This window comes from Poecilia reticulata, linkage group LG1, assembly GCF_000633615.1.
Source record: "Poecilia reticulata strain Guanapo linkage group LG1, Guppy_female_1.0+MT, whole genome shotgun sequence".
NCBI classification, from domain to species: Eukaryota; Metazoa; Chordata; class Actinopteri; order Cyprinodontiformes; family Poeciliidae; genus Poecilia; species Poecilia reticulata.
In genome coordinates, this window is record NC_024331.1 from 19,110,255 (window position 1) to 19,131,964 (window position 21,710).

Below are 21,710 nucleotides of genomic sequence, written 5' to 3' on the forward strand. Positions count from 1 at the left end.
GATATTTGATCACAGACAAAGAAAGTTATATTTATAAGAAAGTTGATTAGAAATTGAGCTTTTGGCATCGCGTTTTGTTTCTGACTGAAAAGATAATTGGAGTAAAATTTTGCTTTGTTTGTTCTCCTTCCTCAAACAAGGAAGTTTACCCCAACATTTCTATGATCACAAAGAAAATACAAGAAACCAAATAAGAACTTTGATTGTATCTTAGCGCATTCTCAAAGCATATAACAAAAGACATTAGAAGAAAACATAAAGAAAGAAAGGAAGCTTGTTCATTGTGCAGACTGCAGGTCGACAGTGAAGCCAGACTCACTGAAAAACATCGCCACACCCAGACCTCCATACCTCACCGACACAGAGGTTGGCCGAGGTGATGCGTTTGTGTCTTTTTGAAAGACACATACGTCGGCTACTGAAGAAGTCATCCAGAAATAACAGCAGCCTGTTTCAACATTGAGCTTCGCGTGAACAGCAGCTGCCACCTTTACTGTCACGCTTCAATACACAGAGCAGGTGAGCATGAAGGGAGCGCACGTAATGATGTCACAAGGCTTATAGTAAAAGGCCTTTAAGTCGCCGAACGAGAAATGCTAATCCAGCTCCTTGCCCAAAATCCTGTCTGACCATTTCTGAAAACAAGGGAAACATTTACATTTATGTTTGTGATAAATAAATGAAACTGAAATTATCCATTTTCTGAGACTTTAAAGCTTAAAACAGTTGAATCAAATGAACAAAGGTATGAATTTGCTTCTTTTTTTTTTGCCTACTATCCAACAAAGGTCTTTGTTGATTCATTGTTGTTTTAACTGATTGCCAAAAACAACAAAGAAAATTCATCGGAAACATTTGTCAGGTTTTGTGATGAAAGAGAGATTTCATATATTCATGCCGGCTCTATCTTTTTAAATTCTTCAAACACTTTTAGGTCTCTGCTAATGTTACTCAACCTTTTCACGCATTTTGCAGCTACTTTTCTGTATTTATTTCAAAGTGGAAATAAATCGGAAAGAACAGAGTACAAAATAAGCTCTAACAGTTTAAAATAAGCATAAAAAAACTAATTTAACTAGTACAAGATAAATACATTGTAAACATATCCAAAAAAGTGTGTTCATCAGCGTACAAATGCCTGACATTCTCACAAATCAACACTTATAACACTTATATTCAGAGAAAGACTGAATGAAACTTTTTTTTTTTACAAACTTCTTATAAATTAAAATTGTTTTAAATCTGTAAGGGCTCTGAATGATGTTGGGCTCAGCTGCATAAAGGTGCCTGAGTTGAGGTGAGATTTTGTTCATATAACTTGATTTACCGTCTAATCTTATTCTGAAATGTTTTTTTTTTTATTTCTTTTAGACATTCTTTCAGTTTCAGCATCAATTTGTAAAAGTTTAGCCATTGAGTTATTTTAAAAATGAACAAAATATGCATTTTGTTTTACTTAGATATGTAGTTAAATTGACATAAAGCATAAGCTTTAAGTTATTTACTAATTCTTCCACTGTTTATAATAAATGTAGCTTTCCAGAAGAAAAAATATTTCTTTGTCGACTGTAGAAATTTGTTTGCAAATATGTGTAAATAAAAGATAACATAAAAAAACAAGGATCCCAGGACTGAACTTTGGTGAAGAAAAAAAAAAATCTACAAAGTATACATTTTTATTGTTTCCTTGAACACATTAAAATCTATTTCTGAAGTATTTTTTAAATCAAGACAGTAACACCCCTCAGGTTCCCATCTTTGCAGCTCACCAAATAAAAACACAAGAATTACACTATTAACATTTGTTCCATATGAATTCGATGATCGTCTCTTTACTTCACTTAACTTGAAACTCTTAACTCACAAAACAATCTCACACCAAGACGCTCTCTGTAGTCTCATGCATCTTATCAAATCATCTTGCTGTAAATGTTTTGTCATACTGTACTTCTTTAGATTTTTTTTTCTTCTTCGCCTTGTACCCCCTGAAGGATTTATATGTTAAGGTTGCTTGTGCTTTTCAGGTAGTAAAAATATCTTGAATAAGTGCTAACTTGTCAGATACGTGACGCAGCACCTGCAGCACAAATCCGTGCCAACACTCTTGGTTCAGCTACTTTACTAGACGCAGAAATACTTTCACTTTATTGTACATGTCATCAATTTCTGCTGTGCAGTCAAAAAGATTTCATTTAAGCATAGCATACATGTAGCCTGATGGCATCACGCCTCTCACCCAATTAGCTACTTCACCCAATTAACTACCAATTAGCTATTAGGATGTAATTGATCCTGTATAATCTTTTCGTAACTAATTAAGCTCTGTAGTTACAACCATGTCCTCTACCCTTTGGCTGCCAACAAATTAGTGTATTTCTTGTCACAGGGACTGAATCTAAACGCTGTCTAATGTCAGCTCTTTACCTGGTAGACGTGTCTCTGCCCCTCCTTTAGACAGCATCACAGTTCCATGTAAGACGTTTTCTTTGTCGTACTTTCCAGTCATCCTCTTCCTGCTTACATCACGCTAAGCTTTTTCTGTTTGAGTTAGGATTATCAAAACTGTTTTTGTTCTCTAAATAATACCAATAATGAACTACAATGTCGGAGCATTAGATACATTTCTTTAGTTTTTGGTGGAGTTGTCTTTAAACTGTGACTTGGGTTAAACAAACGTCTCATAAAGAAGGAATTTTGGCCCATTCCTCCCAACAAAACAGCTGTAACCGGATCTGGTTTGTTTAAACTCTTGCTCTCATGCACCATTTCTGCTCTGCCCACAAACTTGGACTGATAATTGGGTTTTGTGATGACTATTCCAAAACATTGACTCTGTTGTGTTTAAGACTCTTTGTAACAAGTTTAGTGCTATTCTTAGAGTCATTATCCATTTAGAAAATCAAAGAGTGCCCCAGCTTCAGCTCAGTGATGTTCTTTCCTCAAGAGGCCGTCTGTTTTGTGAAACGCACCATGGAACGCAGCATAATGCTGCCACCCTCGTACGTCATAGTTGGGATGGTGAAATCTGTAAAAAGTTCTCCCTCTTTCTCAATATTTTAACAACCAATTAGTAATTCAAGTTATCCTAACTGCTTCATAACAAAAATGATTGGTCTTATTTAATCTGAGGGATATGTGTCCTTATAATGAAAATATCAGGGGTGATTCTTTTCTTTCTTTTTTGTACTGTTTATTATGCAAATGTTTGAAATAAATATTTTCACTTATTACAAAATATTTCACAATATCAAATAAAAACTTAAGGAAGCAAAGTAAACATAGAACAATGAAAGAACTTAACTATTTATGTTTATTTAGTGTTATCTGTACTATACCTGCCCAATTGTTTGCTGTGCAGCCACAAAGATATTATTTAAACATGTATATTATTACATGTTATAACATGTTGTCACCATGGAGATAATTTTGTTATTGAATTTAATTTATAAATATTTAACATATTTTAACTGATTATGGTCATTTTTATATTATTGGCGAAATTAAATTACAGTATATAACAAGAAGAAAAAAAATATATAAAATGAAAAATTCTCCAAAACAAGGATACCTTTACCTCAAGTAATAAAAAATTTTTAAAAATAACTAAAATGCAATAATTGAAAGATGTTTATATTGAGATAATATGCTAATACTGTATATTTTTAAAACATATGTTATCACAAAGTATTTATCTTCAACCTCAACATTTCATAACAGCTATTATTGCAGGTTTAGCTTTTATTGCAGGTATCAATCAATCAATCAATCAATCAATCAATCAATCAATCAATCAATCAATCAATCAAATCAATCAAACGTATTTGTATGGCACATTTCAGCAATAAGAAAGAACTTAGCTGTAAAGTTCAAAGTGCTTTAAAAAAAAGCCGCCATAAAATCGTCGCAGGATGACTGAATATTAACACAGGCGAAGTGTGAACCACGCGCGCGCACACTCACACATACACACGCACGCACGCACCGGACCGGGCCACCCCGCCCCGGTCCCGCCCAAACGCCCGACCCCTTGAGGCGAACAGACAGGATCATATGACGGCAGCTCAACCGGAGCGGCTCACTCACGCAGCAGCTCAGTTGTCACAGCTACACGCAGAGAAAGAAAGAGGACTTTCGTAACTTCCAGTTTTGTGGAGCCATCGACCTGTTTTTCTCCGAGCCTGATGTCAGTGGCACCGCGGGGCACCGAGCGTCGCGTTTTTTTCTCCAGAGTTGCCTAATTGAGTTCCTCCACTCACCGAGAGGTCCGCGTTTCGCCGTTCAGCAAAGCAGCTGTGATACTAGCGTCTCTCCGCAGCGGGAACGGACCGAGAGGCTGAGCGGAGAAGTAAGTCTGATGTCCCCGCAGCGGCTCTGTTGGTGTTGATGCTTAAAATCATAAAAACATGTGACTGAAGCGACAAACTGGCTAAAACGAGGGGGATGTGTGATTTAAATCTACAGCAGGCGATTTATTTGATTATTTATGTCATTTTATAGTTATTGACTAATTTCGCAAAGTAATGTCACTTAAAATATGTATTTTTTGCCTTGCATTGGAGTAAAATCCTTCTTGTGTTCAAGTTTTTTTTTCTTCTTTTAACTGGGGATCAATATGCTTTTTATTACCTGTATAATTTGAAAAGACAATTCCGAGTTTTAAAAAAATAAATATTTTTGTAAATCCGTCTATTATATGATTAAGATTCATAATACTTTATGTTGGAGAGGCTGTCCTATATATAAAATATATTTTTAGCTGCCCAATAAAAACATGCGTTGCAAATCAAGGCAGGACAAATTTTTCCTTAATTACATGACCAGATTTGGGATCTTAAAGCTTTTTATTTCAGGGATGCATGAGAAACATTAAAATAGAGTCCAATAAAAAAATATTTTGTTGCTAATCAAAACAGAAAAGTTTTTTTTTTTCCCATCCTTTCTATTAAATATCAAAGTAATATGAATTTACTTTGGTTCTATTAAAAAGCACCCAGTTTGATCGTATTGTATTCCTTATGGCTGCTAGTTTAAGAAACCCAACGTTTGTTAAATCTTTGACATTTTTTTGCTCTTAATTTATTCAAAATAATAAAAATTCACAATAAATTAGACCGGTGTATTAATGTAGCCGAGATCAGATAAGAAGGTGAAACATTAAACAGAAAACAGTGTAAAGTGCAAAGTTTACTTTTGCGTATCATCTTTTAATATTTGACATTTTTGCTTAATGGCAATCACATCAGCAATGTTAACTCAATTTGTCTGATAATTATCAATAATTAAAGTAAATTGAATGAGCGACAAATATTAAGAACTGTGGTGAGAGAATAAGACTGTGACTGTGTCACACCTGAACCGTCCTCTCAGTTCTTTAGTTTAATTAGATCTTTTACAATCTGCATCTCCTCCCCTGTTGGTGTGTGTGTGTGCGTGCGTGCGCACGCGTGTGTGTGTGTTTCTCTGTCTCTCCCTGTTTCCTGTGCTTTGTTTCAAGGCCTGGGCTTGCGTCACACATTCCACTTGGCATATGAAGCCCTTATCCTGTTTAGAGCCTGGAGAGAGAAAGAAAGAAGGGAGGAGAGAAAGAAGGGAGGAGAGAAGGATGTTGGGGGTAGAACGGGTGTAACGAAGACAACATCTCTCCTCTTTTCTTGACTTCTTTTCATCTTTTTTTTAATTCTTTCTACTCCAGTCAGGGAGCATAAAGAGAAAACTCTTCTGTCCACTCTTATTGATTTCTTATTATTTGCTGAAAATATCGGCAGCACACACACCCACACGCCCTGAATACTCCACCCATCCCAACGCCTCCTTTCCTGAATCAACATGCTGATGTTATCTGGTGGAACAAAATGCGCTGGACTGCGTGTACACACACACACGCACGCACACACACACACACACACACACACACACACACACACACACACACGGCTGCTCAAAGGCCATGTCCTAGGGAACATTAAGGCTAAACATTAAACTCCTGGATGCTGAAGGGTTGGTGGTTCTCAGTGGGAACTTACGGGAAAAGGACACTGTGCTCCTCAGACAGCCATAAACTTAAAAAGCTGTAAGTAGTTACACAACCTCATGCGTGCCAGCACACTCGCGCACACACACGTTTATGTCATGCTGAAGCACACACACGCAGACACTTATGTTGGTGTGTTTCAACCACTGGAGTGAGCCAATACGACTATCCCACCGCCTGCCCCCCTCCCCATGTCTGAGGTTTGTTGAAGTTTTGTCATATTTTGGTTGAAACCCACCTCATTTTCTTCTCATTTTCTGTCTCAGTCTTGTTGTTTCCACTTCCATTTTGACATAGTTTGGTTACAGCGGCTGTTTTTTTTTTTTTGCTCAGTTCCCCCCTGTTCCCCTCTCATTCTTGGGGCAGGGAGGTGCAGTATGTGGTGGAGGGGAGGGAGTCAGACAGGAAACCACAGGCCCCCTGCAGCAGCACCCCCCATTTGGCTTGGCTCTCCTACTCCTCCTCCTCCTCCTCCTGCTCTCCTTCACACCCCCCGACCCATCACGGAGTGTGGAAATAATAACAGTCGGCCTGAACTCTGAGGGGCTTCCGCTTCTCTCCCCGTTCCTCCTCTTCCCTTCCCCTCTGTCCTCAGTTGTCTGGAAAGCCTCAAAAACTGCGCTCTCTTTGACAAGCTCAATTTGAGGTGTGTGCACGCGTGTTTTGCCTTTGTCGGTGCTTGACAGCTCCGGTTGTTTCTTTAAATGCGCGCGCGCATTCACAGTTTTGTGTGTGGATGTGCGTGCAAGACGATGGATCCTGTTTCCTCTCCCCTGCTGATGGCCCCCTCTGGCTTCCCCCCCTGAGGTCTGCAGGCCTGTAGCCTCACAGTCTGCCGGAGAGGAGCAGAGAGGATCTGTATGTGTGCGTGTGTGTGAGTGTGTTTTTGGGGAGTAGGGCCTAGGCAGCTCCAATGGGGGAATTGGAAGCCAAAATAAGACGAGAGAGGGGCCTCAAACTGAGAGGAGTCAGAGTTTATGCTATTTGTGAAGTCAAGGAACCAGAAGTGGGAGAATAATGGTTTGGTTTGGTGCAGCTACCAGTTTCAAAACCATGTTGGCTGCAAAAGGCTTCAACATTTGAGGGAAGAATAGTTGTCTTACATTTAAAAAAAAATTGCAAGTATGATTTAAAGTTTCCTCTTGCACCACATGTCAGTGTATTCCCAGCCAAGGCTCTTCACTCTAAGCTGAGCTGTGCATCATGGGTATTGAGGAGTGTGGCTTGGTGAATTTGGCTTCAGTGTAAAAGCGCTTTGAGTGGAAAAGCAGCATATTAATTCAGTCCATTTAAAATAAAAACTTCCGCAGAAAGATTTCTAGTCACAAATAACACAGAGAGTCGTGGTTAGAGCAAAGCTACATAGCATCAGGAACACAAACAGCTGCTGAATATTGAGATTACAATAATGATTATGATAAACCCACATTTTGTTGTTTTCCTTTGTCCCCATCATTATAATATCCCTCCAGTTTTCTGTAAGGTTTATCATCTCTGGCTGTAAGAATATATAACATATGGGGGCAGTTAATCCCCATCAGAATGGCCAAGCTTATTATTGGAATATTTGGATACAAATGCATATGACTTTTAAAATATGATATTTAACTAATTATTGCATCCAATCAGCCCTTTGCATTTGGGATTTTCCTCAAATTGAATATGCAAACAGATGAAGCGTTAGCCAGCACGCTTATGACTGGAACATTGGAAAGTACCCGCGTTTTTCAGTGCTGCTGGTAAAGCTATTAAAATGTTGAATCAATCAGTCAGCTGTTTAATGTGGCAGCTGTTTAATTAAAAATGTTGGTGTAACCTGGGTTTTTCTTTATGTCTGAAGAAATTAGCAACTAAGCACTACTACACCTTATGAAGTCAACCCACCAATGTTGAGCCTCTGACCTGGAAAGCTAAGCTAAGCGACCAGCCGCACAGTGAAAACGCTTTAGGACCTTCGGTGATGCAGAGTACCACGCGTAATTTCTGCCTGTAAACACTGGACAAGTCGTGCTGAAGTGCACCTGGACAGATGGCTAGATTTCAGCCAAGTGGCTGTGCTAGGAAAAAAACTATTAAGCACTTCATGCCACTGGTGAATTTTACCATTTAGAATAAAAAGTAAAGAAGTATCTGGCCTCAGGCACTTTTCTCAGGCCCTAATCTCATCTGTATGTAAAGAGCTACCATGAAACTGTGATATTTTTGTCTTACGGTTATCATGCCATGAAAGTCTCATTCTGGCCAGGCGCCTATTTGGTGCCGAGAGACAGAGAGCAACAAAAGCCAACAGGCAGGAAGCGTCCACTTAGAAGCTCACAAGAAGTGAACCGTTGGAATATTAGCTCACCACCTGGATGAGTAAGGCAATTAAGACAATTAAAACCCTGCAATGTCAACAGCAAAGTTTGAGTCAGTGTGTACTTCAAGTTCTAGGTTTGCAGGAGATGAGGCAATATTGCTGTAAGATGTGGAGAAGAAGTTTGGCAATCTGGCATCAAAGTGACAGTCATGAGCTGAAACAGCAGAGCACTGACATGAGGTGATGCTGACGGGTAAAGGAAAAAATAGGGTTTAAAGTAAAGGAAAAGTCAGAGTGAGGAGCAGGGAACTCATGGCTTTCAGTCTGTGTGTGTGTGTGCAGCAGTGTGTTCTTGGACAAAGACGTTGTCTGGAGGTTTCTGGTCTCTCTGGTGATCTCATCATCTCCAGCCTGCTGCCATTAGAGCATGTGTGCGTGTCTGTAATAATTTAGCCCTTTAGTGATTTAGTGTGTGTGTTTTGTTGAGCTTGCAGAAAGTTTTGTGTGCTTCTGTGATCATGTAAAAATACGTGTGTGCATGTGTGTGTGCGTGTGGTTGAGTCGGTAGCCAAGGCCTGCAAGCCGCAATATTTTCCCCTTCAGTCATGTTTGTTTTATATCATTCATAGAGAAGGAGAAGAAGTAGAAGAAGAAGAGCAGCAAGGAAGTGGGGGGGTGAATTAGATAAATATGGTAGCAACATGAGTGATTGCTTGGAGAGCGAATGGAGAGGAGGTGCAGGGGAAGAGCTGGAGTCCAAGTGTGGAGAGGAGATGCAGGAAGTGTTTGCTGAGTGGGTTGGGGTTGAGTACACAGTAGCTTTACTGACCTAGAAAGACAATATTTGCAGACATGCTCAAACACACACCCACTTGTGCACAACAGGAAAAAAACAAATTTCCCTCACACCATGACTTAGGCTTTTATGTCCCACTCCTAAATTAGTTCCTTTACCTTTTAAATCATGCCTGATTTCTGTCCCGCAGAAGAAGGAGCTTAAAGTCTTTGACTCAAATCTACTTAAAGGGATCACTTTATTTTACTTTCTTTCCAAGTTGTTCACACATTTATCAACTTTTTGAAAGCAACACACATTGTCCTCAGTTATAGTAGGTTTCTGCAACTGCATGCAGGTTTTTTTCTAAGAATTTAACCTGCATTTAAGCCCAAGGCATTTTTTTTTTGAAAGACTAACCTAGATAAGTAATGAGTTTTAAAGAAAAAACCCATTCCTCAGCTTGCACACATATCAGTGAATGCTGTGAGGGGTGCATACTGGAGGTGCAAATGTCTCCAGGGCTGTTCTTGCTCAGGTGTTAAGAGATAATTGACATTTACAGTTCGTACTCTGAAATTCGACAGAGGCTCGGCGTCACATGTGTGATGTTGGTATGTAATTTTTACCTTCCAATTTTGCCTGACTTATTTTCAAAAGTTAGGTAACGCTGACATATTTCTACACAAAGCACTGAAGACAGGACAAGAACACCGTGACCTAATTTTCAAAATTCAAGAAGCAATTTCTTGTCTTGACTGTAGGTGGAGCAAATGAGCAGGTCCCCAATTTCAATTAATTTGCTTTAATTCACAAATAATTAACTATCAAACACGTGGATAAAAAACTTAAAGTCTCTTTTTTGTAAGGATTTACCAAAATCTATAGAAGTTCAAAGTTGTTAGAAAGTTTAAGACTCTAAAAAATTAGTGACCTATTTCATGTTAGGCTTAATATTGAATGAAGAGCAACTGATACTAAAAAAAGTCAATTCATTAGATCTTCTTTACATAAAAAAGAAGGATTAATCCACAACGATGGAAACACAAAATGATTCACAAATGCTAAAAAAAAAATTCAACATGGAGGGAAAAACTAAAACATAACGAAACAAAAAGATAATATTGATTTGCTAGATGGAGGTAAAAATTTCAATAAGCACATGAAATCTTGAGAAAAATGTTTAAGTGCAGTATTTTGAAAGTAGCCAATACTAAATTAACAAAATAAGAAAATAACAATTAAATAAAATCTGCATTTATTTCACATAACTGATTTGGAAAGTATATTGATCACTGCTTTAAAAATATATATAGGATAAATAACTATCTTTGAAATCTTTATCTTACAAGAAAATTGCAATAGAACCACTGGTACGTTGTGATTATTTTAAGATAAAGAGTAATTGGAAATAGATAATTGTAGTCATTACGCAAATCAAAGAAGACATTGTCTCAAGTTAGCTTTTTTTGGTTTGGATAAAATATGTGCTAAATTTTTCTCTGCTGAAATTGTGACAGACATATTTACCATTTATCTACTCCTTTTTTGTTGTTTTTTTGTTAATGTTAAGCCTAAACTTTCGACTCGCACAAAAAGTCAGACTTTAGCACATTTAAAGTTTCTGGTTGCCGTGGTAAAAAGTCCCTCTAAAGTCCTTCCTTTGCCCATTTCCTGTTGTCATGATCTGTTTGTGCTTTATACTTGCCTGTACTGTCAGCGCCTCGTGTGATTCACAACCACAATAGGAAAATAGTTTGACCTCTGGTTGAACTGCCGTACAATTCAAACCTGGATTAGAAAACATGCTCCCACAGCACGCAGACACACACACGCACACACACGCGCGCACACGCACACACACACATACACACACACCTGACTGCCAGGCTTTGTTTCCCTGAAGCCGGGCAAAGGGCGAGGCTCCACTCGTCATGTTCACACCCTTCCTGACCCAGCTAGCAAGCATCCGTCTCTCTCCCCATCTGGAACCTCAGTGTGTGTGTGACTGCCTTCCTGTATGTGTCTGTCTGGGCGTGATGGCTGGTGTTCTTACCCATTAGTTAATAATTAAAGGCTAGCCTATCTCCAGACTCTGGACTTTAATCAGGTCGTACACACACACACGCGCACACACACACACACACACACACACACACACACACACACAGAGTCCCTCAGGGTACATTCTTTGACAGTTTGTGTTGCTTTAATGCTCCAGTGAACAAACATACACACACACACACACTTACAAACAATCACACTCAAAAACTCCCATTTAGGCCCAATCAGCCAACCCAGCTGCACCTGGCCATTTGAAGCCAAGGTAACTGAAGCCAGAGTGGAAACCTCACACTCTTTTATCCAAATACCAGGCGGTTCTCAGTGTTAATGTGTGATCAGGTGTCTGAAGTTTCCAGGCACATCAAACCTGCAAAATGTCTTCTGTGGTCCCAGGAAACTTTTATTTTTAGACATTTTGAGTTTTATATCCCAATATGTATCAAAATATTTAGATGTCATGTGACTTAATGTGTGTGAACCAGTTGTCAAGTAAGGATTACATAAATGAAATATGTAGAATGAAAGGAGTGTGCATGCTTGAAATGTCAAAGTTAAATTTCATCAGACGAGAGGATTTCAAACTTTGTGTTAGAAGTACAGCCTCAGTGAACACAGCTATTTATAATAAACATTTTATAGATTAATCAGTCAGAATGACGGGATTCCTGATCTCCGGTTTTCTTATGTCTTGTCAGTTTTTTTATTTTTAGGTAAACACAAAATTATTTTAGATTTCAATATTGATTGACACGGTTGGCATTTCAGAGAAAGCCATCATCATTCATGACTCCAGCATGACAGGACAACTTCCATGTACTTCTTTACTCTTTGTTCTGGATCCATTTTTGTTTTTCAGCAAATGCTTTTGCAATAGTTTGTTTCAACCACAGATTAACATGGTGAAACAACTCGTCTCTTTTTGTGTTAAATTAGTTTAGGCACAGAGTAACGTATTGACTAAAAATAAAAAAAACGAAAGCCTAATAAAATCTTTTTTTCAAGGTGTGGTTTTCCGTTTATTTTTTTTATGGATCATTTTTATTTTTTAGAAACAATTGTGGTTGTCGTATATAATTCAGTTAGGCCTTAACAAAAACTTTAATGGATTGTAGCTTTTAAGACCAGGATTATGGCTCACAGATGTTTCTATTTTTCTGAAGCTCTTTTCCTTGAGTGCAAAAGGACGAGGATGTCTGACAGTGTGAGCAGGATAAAGTGTACCAATGCATGTGTGTTTTATTTTGTAGGAGCCTGGCCAGTGCAGCCATGCTGATGTATGATTACCCTCCAAAGACCGACATGGAGACGGTAAGGCTGGTGTGTTTTGCAAACATCATTTTTAGATGCTTTTTTGTGCTTCCATCTTGCCCAAACATGCTGCTGATGCCCCTTCTATCAGCCCACATACTCCAACACACACACACATGAAAAACAGCTACACACACTCCTGCTAAGTGTCTAGACCAACTAGTTCCCACATTCCTTCTCTTCCTGGACAAACAAGCTGCTTACAGTAGAGATTTGCATACAATGCCTGCACATTCTGCCAGGCTAATGAACACACACACATGCACTGCACTTCACAGTTATCTGCTGGTGAGCAGAGTGCTGCGTTTCAATTTTTTCAGCCGGCTGTGGTTGTTTGTACGGCAGAAACATGTTTTCCATGTTATTCAAGGCAAAGCGGAAATGTTTACCTCTCTGTTCTTTTGTTTCCCTTCGCCACTTCCTCCTCCTGCATCCTCTCTTCCCCTCCTTGCAGTCATTCCCAGAACCATACGGGGTGATCTTTCACCATCCCAGTGCCTTCTACCGGGTGCCCATGCCACACTTCACCCCTTGCAATCCCACGCAGACCCAGCAGGAGCCGGTAGATCTGTCGGTCAGCAAGCGCTCCTCCTCCACCTCGTCCACGCCTCCAGCATCTTCCCCGGCCTCGCCTCCCAGCTCTCCGTCCTCCACCTACAGCTCGGCGAGCCGCGCCTCTCCCTGCTCCCCGCACTCTCAGCTCCACTCGTCGCCCACCCACTCCCTCCAGCCGCCCACTCACATGATGCCTTACCCGTCCATGGTCATCCAGAGTCCCGGGGTGATGGTGTCGCCGCTCGTGCTCCCCCTGCCCCTCATGTACCCGTCACCAATTCCCCTGCATCCGCCGATGATCGTGAGCCCGCCGGTCCCGAGCGACGAAGGCCATCCTCCCAGCAGAGAACATAAGTATGGTGAGACCTGCTTCTGCTCGACCCTGCCTTGCAGCCACAAACATCTGGGTATTTTAAAGGGATTAGACTAAAATAAAGTAGCTAATAATCATGAAATGGAAGCAAAGTAACGCAAAGGTCGTAAAAGCTTTTTTGAATATAAATCTTAAGAGCATGGCTTTTTGCCTTGGTGAGTCAATTTTGACTCTGATCATTTAGAAATATCCAATACTTGGAAAGATTTTGTTTTTGCAGCGTAATGAACACACTGCTTCTGCCCTGAAGTCCTCTTCTATTTCTTATCTATTTCAGTCTGAAATACATTTGCATGACATCCGATGTCTATATTGAATACACGAAGCTAAGTATGTTAAGTGGCAGGGCTGGTAGTGTCACAGTTGGAGGTAAATTCAACTTAACCCTAATCAGAAAAGCTTCTGATCAAAAAAGATAGAAGGTGCTATATATCTCTTATCTTTGACTAGCTCACTTTAAATGTCTTCTCACAAAAAAAATAGATTATTGTGATAATAGTAAGTTGGATTCAAACAGACGTTAAATGGGCTTTGCTATTGCCCTAAACTGGTTCCTTCTTCATCGTCTATATTTGTCTCTTACTTATAATGAGGAAGCACTTTTTCCACTCTGCTGTTAGAAAAACAATTTCAGCAAATTTTCTGTTTTTTATTCTGGAAGATGTTTTATTTTTGCCCTGCTGCCTGTAGCCAGCTGGAGGGCACCAGGAGTTACTCAGTTCTCTAAATTTCCCACTTTTGGCAGGCATACGTATTATGAAAATAACCAAATACTAAAGCTAAGCACACAAAAACACACACAGAGTTTAGAAGAGCCATTCCTTTGGCTATGAAAGCTTCATTATTGGGTATTAATCTTGATTTCACCGTCTGGGGATAACCATTTACGTGTGAAGAAAAGTTTCCCAATACGTAAACAGAAAGAAAACTAACAAAATCGTGTATCTCTTATGTTTTACTAGTCCACTCTACGAAGCACGGGGAGATCCATGACCTGCACAAGTCAATCAAAACTGAGCCTCAACCTGATCTCTCCCATGATGCACTGAGCAGCCATGAGATGAAATCCTCTGTCATCAGGATACCCCACGAGTACGAGTGAGTGACACACACACACAGACGCCGGCTAAATGCACGGATTCTGAGAGAAACGGCAAAAGTTGCACAAGCTGCTTTGTGTTCTTCCCCTTTAGCTTAACATGGAAGTGTTGTTCAGAGACCCGGTTTCAACATGATCCATGTTGAGATTTGTTCAAAGTCTCGATGCTGTCCCGCAAGTAGAGTCAATAAAGGTCCTTGACACTGAAACACAGGTTATAACAGTTTTGTTCCTTCATTAGTAATGCTTTTCCAGCAAATACTATGACAAAGATTTCTGCTGGGACAAAGGCAACGACAAATAATCAGAAAAACAAAAACTGTGGTTTGGATTAATAGCTGGAAATTAGATTTAGGTTTGATGACATTTGTCAATATAAATCGTAAGTTGTGCAAGCACAGCAGACCTTATTTGTGAGCAGCTCACCATTCACATCAGTGCTCCCATATTTTCCTTCTAACACGTGCACTCACTGCATGTTCCTTTGTTCAAATAGATTGTATTTGCAAGATAATATTTTAATTACACCAGGTGTCAAATGTTTTGCATACTGTACATAACATCTGCCTTTCCTCTATACGAGTAATCATTCTCTTCTCACTCGCCACACCTTCAGTAAAAAAATACCTCAGATAAATGACAGCACTTTTCACTTTTACTGCCAGTAAACGTACCGATAAAACTTCCTCCTTTTCTTCTGGATCGTATTTTGTTGCTCTTTTGTAGGCTTCAGTGTCGCTTTTAGCATTTTTATAAGCAGGGCTGTAAAGATGAAAGATCTACTGCTTCACAGCTTTTAGAAATCCTATACATAATGTGCTGTTATGAATAGTATTGTGTAAACAATCTGTGGTTCCTCCGCGTGGATCATCGTTCTTTCCCTTTTCATTCTCTTCCCGCTCACCAGCCACACCCTTTCTGTAGAAATACTGATCGCAATTTATATTCCTTTCACTTTTATTGACAATAACGGCAAAGTGTGTTCAAAAAAAAAAATCGTAAATATAAATTAATCTTTTATTAAAGTGGATTCATTCATTAGGAGAAAAATTATTCTTCCCTTCTTAACAATTCCTATAAAATAAATGTAAATAAAGAACTTTTAGTCATTTTTACGTAATCTTTCTTTAATTTATCACAGTGTGTTGAAACTTATCATTTTTATGCCAATGACATTCTGCTTCTCTGGAGTATAAATAAGATGCAACACAGAGGCCCATTGATTTTTACCCACTCTTCAAAATGGCAAAGACGAAAGAACATAAAATTCAAGGCAGATTGAAGGCAAATTACTGCTGATCTTCATAAGCTGGAAAATTGTAACAACAACTTGCCCCCGGCTACAGCCAGAGCAATGATTAAAATGTTTAAAACATCTGTGGCAAAGGAGGAGGCTAAAGAGAAATATATCCATCCAGTTGCTTAGGAAAAAAAGACTTTTCTTTTCCACCATTGTGAAATCTGCTAAACTGGGCAAGGACTTTTTACCCAAAGGTAATTTTAAAGATGAATGCAAGAATGTGTAATTATTGGGTTTCAAGTTGGATAAAAGTCCAAAACGTAAAGTCAAATCAAGACAGAAATGGTTCCCTAGATTTAAAACCACATTTTCTCTACGACAATCTCCGTCTGTCAGAGATAAATGCTACAGAAATAATTTGGGTTAAGCCGAATAAAAGAGTTGACCCAGGATGTTCTGGCATGATTGTTCAAAGAGGAATTATCAAAGTTAATTTATTATATGCCCTTTGTACACATCTTTACCAGAGCTGCCAGTGATAGTGGAGCGGCTGTACGTGTGTCCATGTCACTTCTCGTAAACTTTTTCCCTCCCTCTTCTTCCCGCTCCTAATCTTCCCCACTTCCTCGGGTTTTTTTCAGAACCGTCTTATCTTTCGCTAACTAGAGGCCTTTTTTTTTTCTTTTTCCTCTTAAAGAAATAATAACAGGTTTTCTTGCACAGGTGATAGTCAAAAAGGTACACTGGCAGTTGGTTCTCACCTACTTTTTTTTTGGCTGTATTTTTTTTCCGTGTGTAAGTTGAGAGCAACCCATCCGTTTCTGTTGTCAGCAGGGTGGCTGCCTTTACAGGCTTGTTCTTGTAGCGGTGCCAACTGAGAAATAAATGGCCCCTTAAGAAGGCATAAGTAGGTGTGACTTTATCTGTCAACATCTCCTCTCTACGTACACACACATATGTCCTATACTATAAACTATAACCAAGCTGTAAATGTGTCAGAGCTGTCTAATAATGATGGGTTTGGTTCTGTTCTTTTGAGCGATGTGTGCTGCAGAGCGATTCTCTGCATTCCTTTATGCAAAAATTGATTCACATTTTAACACTCGACACCTGCTCCCAACTGCCACTTACTTAAATACGCACCTAGTTCTTCAGGATAAGGTACAAAAGACACACCCTGCTCTTTTTTTTTTGGCATGTATCCCTTCTTATCTTTTGGTTTGTATTCTTTTGCTCTGTACGCTTTAGTCTCACTTGTAGGATTTTTATGCACCCTGCTTTGCAAAGACCAAACGATCTACTGCTTCATAGGTTTTTAGAAATTATTGTTTTTCTTATGTATGGGGTCAATCTCTGAGAGAATCGAACTGTGAATAGACAGATATGGTATATCCTTATGGTAAAACTACAAAGCAAAGAGAAATAGATGAGGAAAAATGAGCTATTCCTCAATAGCCTCCAACAAAATCAAACGACTATAAATTTAAACATTTTGAAACAGGACTCTGGTGCCCTCTGCTGGCCACCTTAGGTAGAGAGGGGATAACATTATCTAAATTTTTTCTCCCCTTTTTTGTCTGTCTTAGGTGCAACAACCCATCAGTGATAGTTCGCACGAGCTCCAAGCATCCTCTACCAGCTGAGTCGCCTGACACGCAGAAAAAGCGCCGAATTCACTGCTGCGACTTCTCTGGCTGCAACAAAGTGTACACCAAGAGCTCTCACCTCAAAGCGCATCGCAGAACACACACCGGTAAGAGGCCTCGCTCGCAGACGGGCTTCACCTTTTCACTGCTGCCGGAAACCGTTCAATGCTCCAAGAACATCTTGAACTTTGAGGCGTCCTAGGAGAGCTTTTAATGTCAGAGGGAATAAAGTAAATACCGTTGTTTTACCTTACGTGTGTTTGGTTTTGCTCTTTGTTAAATGTAAATGTTTCAGATCGGAAAATACTTTTAAATATCAAAGATAAGTTAATACAAAAAACAGTTTTGAAGTGATGACTTCATTTGATACCAACTTATGAGAAAGTGTGTAAAACTGACCGACTTCCTGTTGACAATTAATTAACGGAAATTAACCACATTTTATGAAAGCCGAGTTCAGTTTCTCAAGTGACACCCAGGCAGCCCAATTGCGACCAGGCCTGTAGAATCTGTTTAATGAAACGGAACCTGTTTCTCAACATGAGGTTGGCTTACAGGGCTTAAAAAGCAACACATGACTTCCTGACGCAGCTGTTTTTAGGTACTGTTGACCAAAACCTATTATGTTGATCCTGACTGCAGCCCCGTCTCAATGCCAGCACCAGTTGTTCAGTCTGATGTGAAACTTCCTTTCATGCCTTTGTTCTCTTCTTCTGTTTTGTGTAGGAGAGAAACCTTACAAGTGCGTGTGGGAAGGCTGCACATGGAAGTTCGCCCGTTCAGACGAGCTAACGAGACACTTCCGCAAACACACGGGGGTCAAACCGTTCCAGTGTCCAGACTGCGAACGCAGCTTCTCACGCTCAGACCACCTGGCTCTGCACAAGAAGCGCCACCTGTTGGTGTGAAATCCTCCACGCCGGCCAGGCGACGCGTATTTCAGGCCGAGGTTCATTGTTGGGACTTCACCACTTTGACTTGACGGTGTTAAAATGGCAGACTGAGAGGGATTGGGGGAAATATTCCTCAGGGTGCATGTTTTGAACCCTTTCACCTCATTCGTAAGAGCTGGTAACGCCTTCCTGCTCTCATTTAGACATTTATAGTTGCTGTGTCAGACCTCTGATCAGCTGTGGAAGGTCCTGAGCGGCTGCAGCATCTCAGCTGGCTTGAGAGCAGCGCCCTCCTGTCTGCAGAAACAACCTGCCTCATCAACCAAGTCTTGGCATGCTCAGACTCTTTAGTGCAACATCAGATCTTCGTATTTACTTTGTGGGCTTGGACACACACTTTCATAAATGTTATTTGCTAGCTAGGACAATAAAATGTGAAAACCTTCCAGAATGTATCACATCACACCCACTGTGCATTGTGTCATACACCTTAAGCTTCTTATTCTTCCTTCTTTTTTTTTGTCGTCTTGCTTCTTCTTGAGCGCACCTAGCTGTGACTAACGCTAATGCTAATTCCTCCGTCATTGGCCACCACGTTACACCACACACCACATCTGCCTCTACAAGCTTACATGATGAAGTGAAGACAGGTAGCTAAATGCTTGCTTTCCCTTGGAGACACACACGCACGCACACATGCACGCACACACACACGCATGTGCAGAGCGAGAAAACATGCACTTACTAAAAGCAGCTCAGTCTTGATTTGGTCTGCTTTTGCATGTTAAAAAGTGGGACTGCAGGTCTCATTCATTTTTAGGAGTGAAGTGTTTATCAATGTTTTCATTCAGAAATGTGAACATAGCTGCACAGGGGCATTATTGTGTGAGTGAGAAAAAAATCACCCATAAAATGGTTAAAGGGTAGAAGAATATTATGCTTTGTGTTTTAAGACATGTTTTTATGTATGTTTAAACTCTTCTGGTTTTTGATGTCACACCGCGGTAGCCTTTTTTTTAATAGTATGACACTTTTTATAGTGCCTTTCAAAGTATTACTTACTCTTGAACGTTTACACATTTTGTTGTGTGATAGCCAGCTACGTCCCTGTATTGTAATGGGATTTTATGTGATAGAGCAAACTAAAATGTTGAACCTCCGCCTTAGCTTTTAGTCTTTTGCAGCGTGTAACAAGGTTTTATATCAGTCCGTGCTGATGAAAAGCACCCCCACAGCGTCATCCTACCACCACCATGCTTCACCATGGCGATGATGTGTTAGGAGTAATGTGTAGTCGGTTTGCCGCCACACATTGTGTTTTGCAGTCCTTCCACTTTACAAAAATACACTACTTTCCTGTTGCTCTGTTACATAAAATACATTGAAATTCATGGCTATAATTTGACAAAATGTGAAAATGTTCAAGGGTTATGGGTACTTTTGCAGGGCACTTTGACAAAAAAAAATGCAAAGTGCAAAGCGTGGAAATTTGCTATTGGCATTTCAGAAAGTTCTGTTTCATTTAGGCATTGCTTGCAGAAGATGTAATTGGAAAGTAAATTAGTACATTTCCTCTATATTTATAATCATAGGATACACAGTAACAGGTTTTACTGCAACGAAATGCCAGCAAGATTTTAGAGCACATTTTTTTACACCTCCCGGAGAACAAAATAGTTTAAATAGTGTCTTTGTACATCTCCAATGTGCACTTTATATATAAAAATATATTTGTATATAAAAATAGTATCTTGTATATCATTCCCAAAGTCGAGCAATTTAAAATCACACATTTTTTTTTCTGCTTATAGAGTTGCTGATTGGTTTAATCTGAAACCTTTTACAGGTGTCATGGCTTGTCATTTTGTAAGTGGTGCAAAGCCTCATTTATTCATATGTACACAAATACTATACCGAATGTAGCAGCTCAACTGATCTGCATTTGCTCCCTGATACTCAGTGCAGTTCTTTGCTTTGTACACGTTTTTTTTTTTTATCTATGCACATGCAAGTTGTGATATAATTGATTTTTAAACTGAAAGGGCAATTAATGGTTTTTATTACGCATGATTTTTGATACTCTACTATACATTTCTGTCATGTTGTGTCTTTAATAAACCATATTTCTTTTTAATCTAAGCGGTGGCAATTCAAAGGGAACTGTATTAAACTGTGAACATATATTTGTACATTACAGGTCTATATGTAATTTTTGCATTTTTTAAAAAAGAATATTCAATATTCCTACCACTCAATAAATATATTGGTAAAAAAATTTGGAATGGAGTTCTGTCTTTCTACTTTCCTTTATTTCTCTCTTTTTTTGACAGGCGTCAGTTCTTTTGAGTTGCATACAGTGCAAAGAAAAATAGACTTATGTTTATCTAAACTTAGCCAAATGTTTTAATTTCATCCTGTTTAAAACCCCTTTTAACTAGTCAAGCTATTTGTTTAGTGATGAAAAATATTTAGAAGCAATACATTTTAGGTGTACAGAAGAAATGTTACCTTCTACATTCACATCATAGTATATGGAGTATTTTCGAGCATGTTAAGATTATTGTGGTACAAAAATATAAAAAACATACTTTTGCTTTGTTTCTCTTTACCATATTTTTAAGTAAGAACATATAATTAAGCTAAGTTTAATTTGTTACTCATTCATGTTTGACCACAAAAAGAAAAACATGTTGTGTAGTAGATAAAAGCAGGGGTGTCAAACTCATTTTTGTTTTGGGCCAAATCAAGATCATGAATGCTCTTAAGGACCAGTGGTGCCACAATGCATTGATAAAACCTGTTCACAAACTGATCATTTAAGCTTGATACGTGCATTAAAGCAAAAAATGTAATTAACATACGTTTTCTCTTTTTCATTACCGTACTTGTTTCAGGATAGTCCAGTTACTAAAACACGCAGCAGCTTGGTTTACATTACTTATGCATTAGGCCAACTAAAGCAATAATATTTAGCGCTAATATACTGATGTGTGTGAAAATTCTAAAAACACATTCTTTTTCGATTGCCGAATTTATTAATAAAATAAAATTGGGCTCGTCCGGGATTTGAACCCGGGACCTCTCGCACCCTAAGCGAGAATCATACCCCTAGACCAACGAGCCACGATGTGAGCGGATACAGAACAATCCAATCTAACCTGTAACCGACCGCTGTATACTTAGCATGGTGTAAATACATAAATAATCGCTTTTAGAAAGATAATTTATTATCTCGTTGGTTTTACTGTGCTGTAGTAGTCGAGCACATTCTCATTTACTTCAAACATTTAAGCTCAATGGAGATGAGATGATTCACTCCTGTCTGCTTGCAGTTTCACACGCTGTGGCATCTCTCTTGAACGCAAGTTTTTAGTAGTAGACATATGACAATTAATATAGCGAACCTTTCCTCTAATTAACATCGAAA

General features: G+C 39.1%; 1 protein-coding gene and 1 non-coding gene across 3 annotated transcripts; one reads left to right on the forward strand and one right to left on the reverse strand.

Annotated features, from left to right (window-relative positions):
- The first annotated feature begins 4,053 nt into the window (after positions 1 to 4,053).
- Positions 4,054 to 20,552, forward strand: klf3 (Kruppel like factor 3 (basic)). 2 transcript variants are annotated; one of them, XM_008412568.2, is made up of 6 exons: positions 4,054 to 4,345; positions 12,417 to 12,477; positions 12,932 to 13,391; positions 14,368 to 14,503; positions 17,331 to 17,497; positions 18,117 to 20,552. In XM_008412568.2, the coding sequence occupies exons 2-6, from the start codon at positions 12,436 to 12,438 to the stop codon at positions 18,296 to 18,298; spliced, it is 987 nt and encodes a 328-aa protein (XP_008410790.1). In that variant the 5' UTR covers positions 4,054 to 4,345; positions 12,417 to 12,435; the 3' UTR covers positions 18,299 to 20,552. The 2 variants fall into 2 exon arrangements, with proteins under 2 accessions (XP_008410790.1, XP_008410782.1); XM_008412560.2 differs by lacking the exon at positions 4,054 to 4,345 and having other exon boundaries at positions 12,382 to 12,477.
- A 782-nt stretch (positions 20,553 to 21,334) lies between these two features.
- Positions 21,335 to 21,406, reverse strand: trnap-agg (transfer RNA proline (anticodon AGG)). The gene has a single exon. It is a non-coding gene; the product is annotated as a tRNA-Pro (tRNA).
- Positions 21,407 to 21,710: the final 304 nt, after the last annotated feature.

Excerpts from the sequence above, each read along its gene's own strand:
- klf3 (XM_008412560.2), top strand. The coding sequence starts at position 12,397 with ATGTGTGTTTTATTTTGTAGGAGCCTGGCCAGTGCAGCCATGCTGATG. Across the intron at positions 12,478-12,931 it reads CAAAGACCGACATGGAGACG|TCATTCCCAGAACCATACGG; the intron begins GTAAGGCTGGTG and ends CCCTCCTTGCAG. Across the intron at positions 14,504-17,330 it reads AGGATACCCCACGAGTACGA|GTGCAACAACCCATCAGTGA; the intron begins GTGAGTGACACA and ends TGTCTGTCTTAG.